The sequence below is a fragment of the Belonocnema kinseyi genome, chromosome 10 (assembly GCF_010883055.1).
Source record: "Belonocnema kinseyi isolate 2016_QV_RU_SX_M_011 chromosome 10, B_treatae_v1, whole genome shotgun sequence".
Taxonomy (NCBI): domain Eukaryota; kingdom Metazoa; phylum Arthropoda; class Insecta; order Hymenoptera; family Cynipidae; genus Belonocnema; species Belonocnema kinseyi.
In genome coordinates, this window is record NC_046666.1 from 115,014,624 (window position 1) to 115,025,196 (window position 10,573).

Here is a 10,573-nt window from a genome sequence, read left to right on the forward strand (position 1 = left end):
TTCATTTTTCTTAACGAACAATTTTTTTTTTTCAATTGGTTATAAAAACACGTAAACTCAGAAGATGTGGACTGTGACTGCACCATATATCTAGTCGGGAGTAATGGGCCAAGTATGGGGTATAGGAAAGAGAAGGTTCAAGAACGATTGGGGAATGAGCGTCTGGTTGTTTGATGCGTTAGTGTGGGCGGTGTTGTGTTATCGTGTGGAGATCTGGGGGTGGAAGGAAATGCATTTCTATGGTAAGAGGAGACGGGAGCCCTGGAAACTCGCTCATTTTAAGAATTAATGTTACTACTGTTACTATTGTTTAGCCTACATAGTGCGAAAGAGTAGAATATAAGTAGTGGTTAAGTTAGACTAAGGATGGAATTGTAAATATATGTACAGGGAGTGGAGGCCCTCAAACCCGTAAAAGGGAGAGATTAAATACATACAACATACACACATAGTATGAAATTAATTCACTTATTTTAAAATTTCGTATTAATTTCAATAACATTATTAAGGTTCGCTTTTAATACTTTATTAGAACGGAAATTATTAGGATATATTGTCTCTTATTTTTAGAATAATATTAATATTAATGATATGGTTAATTATACCAAATTATTACAATTTATATTATTTAAATTTAAATTTACTATTATTATTATTATGTTTTTATGATATTAGGAGTTTATATTATAATAATTAGAGGTTGATATTCTAACTCAATATATTCAATATTAGGAAGAACGGGAACATGTTATATACTATTTTAATGGTTTACCTGAAAAGTAAAAATGCAAAGCGACAAATGTGAGAGCAATAATGCAACACATTTGACTTGAGAGGAAAAATGAAACAACTATCAGTTTCTTTTACCCTCTCAACTTCCTGGAGAACACATTGTAACTCAAGACTGAAAACACATTAAATAGCTACTTGCAAAGTTGTAAAGCTCTTTAAGACTTGTAAGAGGCGAGAACACTCACGTAAACCAAGCACCCCGGATCGTGAGAGGCGAGGGGATTCACATAAATTAAGCACCCCAAAGGGAACAGAAACCTGCTACGTCCACGTCGTTGTTCCTGGGTATTAATAAATGTATGTTATTACGATGCAGGAAATCTTGACCTTATTTAGTATTCTAATTTTAGTTTTGAAGATCTAGGGTTTATGAGAAATACGATTAAATATCTGGATCAAACTTTCTGCAAAATAAGAATTAAGTCTCGAGCTAAATTTTTATTGAATATTTCTGAGATTACATGCTTTTGAAGACTTAACTGTAAGTATTTTTGTTGTTAAGGTTGTGGGGCTATAAGATTATGGAGTTTCTGGGTTATGCGGCTATGGAGTTGAAGGATTATGGGCTTTCGGGCTTGTGAAGTTTTGAGTTATTAGGTTGTATGGAGTTATGAAATTTAATTCTACATGAATTTGAGTTATATTGTAACATGCAATTTTCTTATGATACACTTTAGGATTATGGAGCTGATGGGTTTTGAGATTATGAAGTGGTGGACGTATGGAATTTGAGATTTATGAGTTTTGAGGTTATACATTTTGAGGTTATGTGTTTTCGGGTTATAGGTTATCGATCTCAAGGCTAATTGAACTATAAAGGTATAGGGTTATATGGCTTAAGGGTTAATATTGTGCGACTTTATAGCTTCAAGTTTTTTTGAGGTTCGAAAAAAACGCTGACGCGATGGGGCAAACCAGGTTTCGGATTCGGTTTTGGCGACCCAAAAAATATATAATCCATTTAGTCTGATTTAAGAAACCTTCAACTCATTTTTTTGGCCCTGTATTATATTTGCAATTTAAAAGGTTACGTAAGAGAAAGGCACAAGGAGAAAATAAAAATTATCGAAGGCTATGATCTTTTTGAAAAATCCTGTAACATTTCTTGAAAATCCTTAAACTCCTCAGAATTTGTTTAAAATCCCTGCGACTTCTTTACAATCATTTAAAATCGTTCGAAGTTTCTCGAAATTGACTCAAATTAATCCAAATCTCTTAAATGCCTTTAAATCTATTAAAAATCCTTAAAATCTTTAAATTTCTTCAAATCCCTTGAAATCATTTAAAATAACTTTTCAATTACTCGCTTGATTTAATCCCTTAAAAATCTCTTAAAATTCATTAAAATCTTTTAAAATGACTTTTCAATAACTCGCTTGACAAGGTTTTTTCTTGAATCCTTAGAAGCCCTGTAATATTTCTTGTGAATACTTAAAGTCCTTTATTTTTTTTGAACTCCCTTCATCATCTTTAAAATCATTGAAAATATTTCAAATTTGATTAAATTAATTAAAATCTGTTGAAAATCTTCAAAATATTTGAATTTTTTTTTAATCCCTTAAAATCTCTTAAAACTTTTTAAATAACGTTTCAATAACTCGCTTTAATTTCTATAAAATCACTAAAACTTTCTTGAAATCTTATAAAATCTCTTGTAAATCCTTAACACTTTTTTGAATGATTTTTAAATCTTTTAAAAAGAAATGTTAAAATCCCGTTAATTCCCTAGTAATTCCTCAAAATTACTTAAATTCCTGGAAATCCTGTAATATTTTTTAAGGTCCTTCGAAATTTTTAGAGATCCCTTTAAGGTCTTTATAATAATTTAAAATCTTTCGAAATTGAATAAAATTAGTTTAAATCTGTTGACAATTTTCTTAAATTCATTGAAATCTTTTTGAATAACTTTTCAGTAACTCGATTGACATTCTTCAAAATTACTTAAACAGCCTTAAAATCTTATAAAATCTCTTGCAAATACTTAAAACGTTTTGGATTCTTTAAAAAATCTTTGGAATTTATGGAAAATTTTTCAATTTTTTTTCATTCTTTTAAAATCCCTTCAAATTTTTAGAAATAATTGGAAATCTCTTGAGTTTTTCTTACATCACTTAAAGTTTTTAAAAACCCTTTAAAGTATCTTTGAAATATCTCTCTTTGATATAAGACTACTTAAAATCACTTATTATCGAAAAGCATTATGGAATAAGTCGCCGGCAATTGAGGTCATAACCTCAATTACAGTATATTATAATTTTTCGTGATGGATTGCCAATTTGCACACTTTCCCAATTACCAACAATAATGAAAGAAATAGATTTTCTACCTCAAAAGCAAAGTTATATCACGATCCTTCACTTATTTTTGCCTAAATTAATTAATTTTAGTCAAACAGCTACAGAAACAATGCTTTGCCGTCCACTAAGTGGTAAAACCTTTTAGATTTTGACGTTACCGATCGAGGGTGACGTAATATTAGACTATTCAATTGGAGAATTAAATATAAGAGTTTTGCCACTCAGTAATTTCAAAAGTTGGGTTAGGGGTATTTTACAAATATTGAAAAAAGAGATTATTGAAATCATACAGGGAAGGTTCATTTTTAATATCTTACGGTACTTTCTATCATAAAAAGGCACCTCTTGCTATAAATGACTTTTGAAGCTGACAGCTTTTGTGGGAAGTAATCTTAGGGGTTTTATATCTTTTACGAAGTGAAACTGTGCTGTAAGGTCTCTCTCGACGAATTAGAGGAGGTGAAATAGATACGATGGAGCTTTGTTCTCAAACGAGTGTAGAGAAAATGATCCATAGGGATTGTCTTCTCTTAGCAAAATGAAGCAGACCAGCCTTAAGTCGGCATAGACTTATATCCTACTCGTATTTTGTAGTTGTAGAATTCTGTACCCTTTCCTAAATTCTCTCTGTACCTGTTCCTTCCAAGACAAAATGCGGCAATGCAAATATCCCAGATCTTTAATTACTTCCAAAAAAGGTAGTGAGATTCTCAACACAAAGGGGCGGAAATGATGCCAGAATTTCAAGCGACGGAGATGAAGTAAGTTCAACAACAATTTCCTGAGTTTTGCCCCTGTGATGAGTAAGTTCGTTCTTCCAGGCCTAGATGATAACGTGATCGATATCCTCCTGGACTAGGACGCGTAATCCATTCAGTGAAGAAATAGGTCCTGATATGCAAACTTTAAAATCGTCAGTATATTTATGGTAGTAGCAATGTAGAATTTCACTTACAATGTCAGAGGTGACCAAATTGAAGAGGAGGGGTAAAAGAATGGATTTGACCCAGTGGGCAGTTTCATTATTGATTTGAAAAACGTGTAGCGGAGAAAATCTGTTAAATGTGGAGACTAGGTAATTATTCAGAGCGTCCATTTTATTACTTGTAGCTATATCTACCAATATTTTTTCCCAATTATCGTTCGGTTTCTTTGTCTTCTTCAGTTTTTTCTTCTTTGCTATCGTAATCGAATTATTCCTGAAAATCTCTTGGAGCCTTGGGAAGGAGGGGGAACACGCATTGGTACTTTATGAGCTGCGGAATCTGCTAAGGGCTATATCTAAATTAATTTATGCTGCTGGAAGATTTGGAAAAGCTGCCTGCAGGTTGACTGTTATCTTTGGATTTTGAATTCATTGGACGTTGAATTCTTGAAGGAGAAGGCTTAGAAATATCAGCTTTTGATGATTGTCTTTTCTTTTTTAAGATTGCAGGTTTGGTCTTTGGTTTGGTGCTTGTGGGTCCAATAAGAAGTTTAGCTGGTTGCGTATCGCCTTGTTTGATTTGACGTGTCTGCACTGGTAATAACATGGCAGGCTTCTCTCTCTTCTTTCCTTTCACTTTCATCTGAAGCGCTTTCTAAAATAGGATTTCAGGACAGTGTATCAGTATTAGTGTTTCATTTCCCGGGATTATATTTAGAAGGTCATTCGTAGTCTCTTAATTTAAATCGCGAACGAATTAAACGTTCTCCATGGCCTTTCACTCAGTTTGTCCACTTTAATGGTTCATGATCACTAACTAGTGAGAACAAACAGGTATAACAAAAAGAAAGTATCCCACATAATCAGACGGGCTTTAGAAAAGGAATGGGAACTATAGACAACATCTACGTACTTAACTATTTAGTTAACAGAAATTTGGGGAGAAAGCAAGGGAGACTAGTCGCTTTGTTCGTAGATTTCAAAGCAGCGTTTGACTCAGTGAATAGAAAAGTACTATGGCAGGCAACGAAAGAGAGAAGTGTAGAGGAAAAGTTAGTGGAGAGGATAAAGGAAATGTTTACTGAAACCAGGATTACGGTGAAAATAGGAAAGAAAAAAGGGCAGGTTTTCCGGACAACCCGATGTCTAAGGCAAGGGTGCCCTTTGAGTCCGTTACTATTTAGTATCCTATTGGAAGACTTAGAGGAGAAGCTAAAGGAGAAAGGAAAAGGAGGAACGGCTTTGGGTAATAGCAAACTATACTCACTAGCATACGCGGACGATGTAGTTCTATTAGCAGATGATGAGAAGGGGATGAACCTAATGATGAGAATCTTCGAAGAGTATGTGGGAGCAAAAGAGCTGACGGTCAACGTAGATAAGACAAAGGTGATGTATTTCAGAAATAGAAAGAGCAAAATAAATTACGTTTGGAAGATGAACGGACAAATTGGAAATTGTGGAGGAGTTCTGTTACCTAGGGTTTTGGTTTGAGGCAGAAGGAGGAAACGAGCTGCAGGTGAGGAAAAGAATTGAATGTGTGAGTAAAGTATGGGCCAAGTATGGGGTATAGGAAAGAGAAGGTTCAAGAACGATTGGAGAATGAGGGTCTGGTTGTTTGATGCGTTGGTGTGGGCGGTGTTGTGTTATGATGTGCAGATCTGGGGATGGAAAGAACATAGGAAAGTAGAGAGTATACATGAGCGATTCCTGAGGTGGGTAATATGGGTTAGATGGAGTTGCCCAGGATATATGTTAAAAGAAGAGTTAGGAAGAGAAAATATGGTTACTAGACAAATTAAGAGAGCATGGAGGTTTGAAGAGAAGCTAAAAAGGGAAGAGGGAAGTAGAATTGCACAAGCATGTTTCGGTGAAATTCGGAACAATGAAGCGAGAGGTAATGTAGGAAATTCAAAATGGGAGGTAGAAAGGAGAAAAATGAGAAGGGTGTGTAATATTCGAGAAGGGGTTATGGAGTGGCAGGACAAAGAGTTAGAGCTATTGGTTAAACAAGGAGAAGAGAGATGGACAAAGATTATAGATTCGAGGTACAATAGATGGTATATGATGGTCAAAGGGTTGACGGAACCAGAATATCTGCAAAATTAAAAAAGGAAGAAAAATGGAGTAGGGTTGTACGGTTCAGAATGGGAGGAGTGAGAACATGCAGATATTAGATGAATGGAGAGGAGAATTTATGCAGAGTATGTGGATACGAAATGGAGTCATGGGCACATGTATTAGAGAGATGTACAGGAGAGGAAGAGGGACAGTTGAGTGTGGATGAGTATGTCAGATGGATCTTGGATGGTAGTGGACAGGGAGTGATGTGGATGAAGAAATCGGATGAAGTAAGGGAAAGTAAGGGAGTAGGGCAGAGCCAAACGGGTGATCCTGAAAAAGGACAGTAAAAAACGAAAATTGTTTTCAATATCGTGGAAAATGCATTTTTTTATGGTAAGAGGAAACGGAAGCCCTGGAAGCTCGCTCATTTTAGGAATTAATATCACTACTGTTACTATTGTTTATCCTACGTAATGCGAAAGAGTAGAATATAAGTAGTAGTTAAGTTAGACTAAGGATGGAATTGTAAATATATGTACAGGGAGCGGAGGCCCTCAAACCCGTAAAAGGGAGAGATTAAATACATACAACTAGTGTGAATTCTCTGCTTTAAAGGCAGGGTGGACATTATTTCACTGCGTATAAGACTGATAAATACTCTTTATCGGCAGTAGAGTAATTGCTCTCGGTACTACTCAACACATGGGAAAATATGATATATAAAGATATATTATAGTACTTTCTTTTTCTGACCTAATATGGCACCTACCGCGTATCCAGAGGCATCTTTTATGGTGAAATCTTTTTAAAAATTTGGGTATTGTAAAATTGGAAACTTATGCACAGCTTGTCTTAAATCCTTGAAACTTTCTTCTTCTGCTAACCTCTAAATAAAACGTACTTTCTTTCGGAGATTAGTTAAAGGCTTGTATCTTACTGCGAAATCTTAAATGATTCTTCTACTGCATCCGGCTAGCACCAAAAATCGTTTTACATTTTTAAGATTCTTTGGCGTAGGAAACTTTTGCAAAGCCTCGACTTTTTTCTGTTCTGGCTTTACTTATTCACTGCTCTTTTAGCCTATTTACGGGGCGCCTCACCTTCTTTCCTTATTCCTGTTTGGTTTCTGCGTAGATTATTATATCATCAATATATAATCAACAATGCGACCGCTTGTAATTCTGAAACAACTTGATCCATTACACGTTGAAATGTTTCGGGGAGTTTTTCAAACACATATGCATTCCAGTGTACTCATAATGGCCATTTAGAAAAAAAAATGTAGTCTTTGGACTATCAGCCGATATGTATGAAAGACAATAAGCGTGGCCAATGGTTTTTTCATTTAATAACCGGAAATAAATAACTACCCTGTACTTTCTTTTTCCAGTGTGGTCCATCTTTTTGAGGAGGTTATCTTCGAACTATTTCTTTTACGCGCCCTTTCTCTACATTTTAGTGATGATCTAGTTCTAGGATGTTTCAAAATCCATTTTAAAGTTCTTTATTAAATAATTTATGTTTGCAAAGTTCTTTCCATAAATATTGTCTCTGGCCACACCTGTTAATCTGGCTAAAACAGCTTTTAGACATTGTCTTTCGAAATTAGCTGGCGAGGATGATACACTATTTAAATATCTTGAATAAAATCTCGAAGCGACACGCTTTTTTCATCGTAACAGGGGATTTTTACAAGCCCTTGTTGTACGGCAAAAAAAAAACGTTGCAGTAGATCTGATTATAATTCCACTGAGTGTACGACTGAAGTCGCCACCAAATTGACTTTTCATTGTATTATTATGCATTTTTGCGTTTTGTTATCGACCGATTATGATTTTAAATAGAAGGAAATAAGAGAATAAAATGAAAATTAAAGTGATTCAAAACTTGGTAAGGTTGCACTTTTCAATTAGTAAAGTAGTTGGAATTTGAAGAAGGGGTTGGAATTTACGAATTAATGATTTTTAACCCCCCCCCCCCCTTAATTACACTTTCAAGTGTAATCTATCTTTGTTATAGTTTGTGTAAAATTTGGATGTTCACATATTAAAATTTGGAATATACACCTTTTGACAGGGAAGTTAATCTTAAAAAATATGAAAATGTTTAAATATCGCGGAAGCTCGCGGAGTAATTCTTAGGATTAATAACAATGGCAGGGTCTTCAAGCAACGCCTATGAACAGTCCGTATAATTAAAATGTCTCACGATATCTCTCAGGCTTTGAAGGGCAAGAGAAGATTTACGTGTAGACTGTATCCCCGACTCGTAGAACAGTATCGGAATTGTACCAGGTGTTTTTTATTTAAATTGACTATAAAACGTATGTGACTTGTCGAAGACGGTTTGGAAAAAACTTCGAATAGCACGTACAAATTGAAAGAAGTCCATACGACGCGTACGGATTGAGAAATCGATACCTGCATGTTAAAAAAATTCTCCCTTGAAGTGATCGCGTATAACGACAACTCTCGCGATAGCCGTCTAAAAGACCCATTTCGTTTCTTGAGTTGTCCCCTCATTTTATTACGCATACGTACACAGCAAAAAGCAGATAGGCTCAGTAATTATTACTCTCCGGTTTAATATGTAATTTTAAAATATTTTCAATTTACGGAACTCTAAGAATTCAAGAAATTCAAGTAAAAAATGATTGAAATTCGCGGAATTTGCTAAGTTCTGTGAATTTTTTGAGTTCTTTGAATTCCATTAATTATGTGCATTAATTGAATTCCTTAAATTCCGTGAATTTCATAAATGCCGTGAATTCCTTAAATTCAGGGAAATCCGTGAATTCCTCGCATTCCGTGAATTTCTTGAATTCCGTGAAATCCATGAATCAAAATTTTCGAAAGACACGTACTAGTTTTGGTTCCATCAATTATGTTTCGTGCCTAACGTTTATCAATTTAACGTAACCCTTTTTCAGGTATATTGATCTTGGTATTAACAATCAGAGGTTTGGTCGTTTTCTTCTTTCTCTTTCATAGACATTGTCCTGATTCTAGATTCTAGATGCAGCTAAATTTATCAAGTATTTTTAACTATTTAATTATATTATGGCTGTCCTATTTGTTTTACATTTGTTTCTAATTACTTTATAATCTTGGACAGTATACAATTCAATCGCCCTTAATCAAGTGGGTATAATAAGTAAATAATATTGTTCTTACCTGGAATAACATTAGAATTTTTGTTAGGTTACATTCCTTCATTGGTCCAAACATGATTAGCACAAAGTTGATCAAAGTCAAGTTATTACATGTGATTAAATTGTTGTTGTCCTCTTTCCAATTCACCAAACAGAAAAATCTCAACAACTGCATTATAAACCTAGCTAAAACAAAAATGTCTAGGTTACGTGTTTTTTAGTTCATTTTTTAACTGTCCAAGTGTTATTCTTGCAATTTCCAAATAATAAATCGTAAAATAATTTCATTTCAAGTATGGTCAGTGTCACAGCCTTACTACAGTGCTCATGACTTTTTTACAATTATTCTTACGTGCTGGTGTATATATATAATTAAAAATTTGTCATAAGGACAACCGCAGGATTTCGCCGGGAGCGGGTGCTAATCTGAAAAATTGCACCCGCTTCCAGCGAAATCGCGGTAAAATTTCAGCCATAACCACGTCTCACAACCGTGAGATAGGTGGTTACAGTCTGTAAAGGAATCAATACGACGATCCAGCAAAAGCCTCGTGCACCCTAAGAAAACGGAGTGACCCAAGGACAACCGCCTTCTGCATTTTTCTCACAAGTGTTCTAGCATATATTTGACACGCAGGGATGCTTTTTAGGCTATTAGCAAGTGAAAGCTTAGCACCTCCAAGAGCGCCGATGATAAGGACGATCAGTTTAACAGAATATTCCGGGTACAATCGTTGCAACTCCCTTATAAGGTCTCGATACCTCTCTTTCTTTTCATTCTCCTTGGATATGATGTTTTTGTCAGCTGGTGCCGAAAATTCGATAACGAACATGGTTCGCTTCTCGAAGTCAAGAAGAAGCATGTCAGGCCTCGAGTGAGCAACAGAAACAATTGTCGAGAATATAAAGTTCCAGTATATGCGGCACTTCCCATTCTCGACAATTAATTCAATTTCCCTAGGAGCATTCAGAGGAGCGATATTAAGGTGAATGCCTTAGGAGTGACAGAGATGGTAATAAAGTACTCTTAGTGCCGCATTGTGCCTTTGAATGAAGGTCGTTCCCGCGTGTTTTGGACAACTAGATAGTATGTGAGCTAAATGCTCGTGGTGTGCATGGCACGCCCTGCAGCTATCATCGAGAATGTCTTGGCTCAAAATGTGGCGACGGTATGTTAAGGTGGAAATGACACCGTCTTGGCATGCAAAAAGGAAACTCTCTGTACCAGACTTCGATCCGGGTGATTTAAGGAAAGCAAACGTTAGCTCACAAGAAATTGACTGATCCTTCACATTTCTGTGGAAGATACCGTGCATCCTCTTATCGAGGAGCTGTTCACGAAAG

General features: G+C 35.3%; 1 protein-coding gene across 4 annotated transcripts in view; it reads right to left on the reverse strand.

Annotated features, from left to right (window-relative positions):
* Nucleotides 1–10,573, reverse strand: part of LOC117182365 (UDP-N-acetylglucosamine--dolichyl-phosphate N-acetylglucosaminephosphotransferase) — a 174,950-nt gene that overhangs the window by 61,518 nt on the left and 102,859 nt on the right. For 2 of the 4 annotated variants that reach the window (XM_033375560.1, XM_033375562.1), the window contains exon 6: nt 9,252–9,430. In XM_033375560.1, coding sequence (XP_033231451.1) covers nt 9,252–9,430 — 179 coding nt within the window. Of the gene's footprint in view, nt 1–9,251; nt 9,431–10,573 lie in introns of those variants that run through there. The other 2 variants (XM_033375561.1, XM_033375563.1) reach the window with 2 other exon arrangements.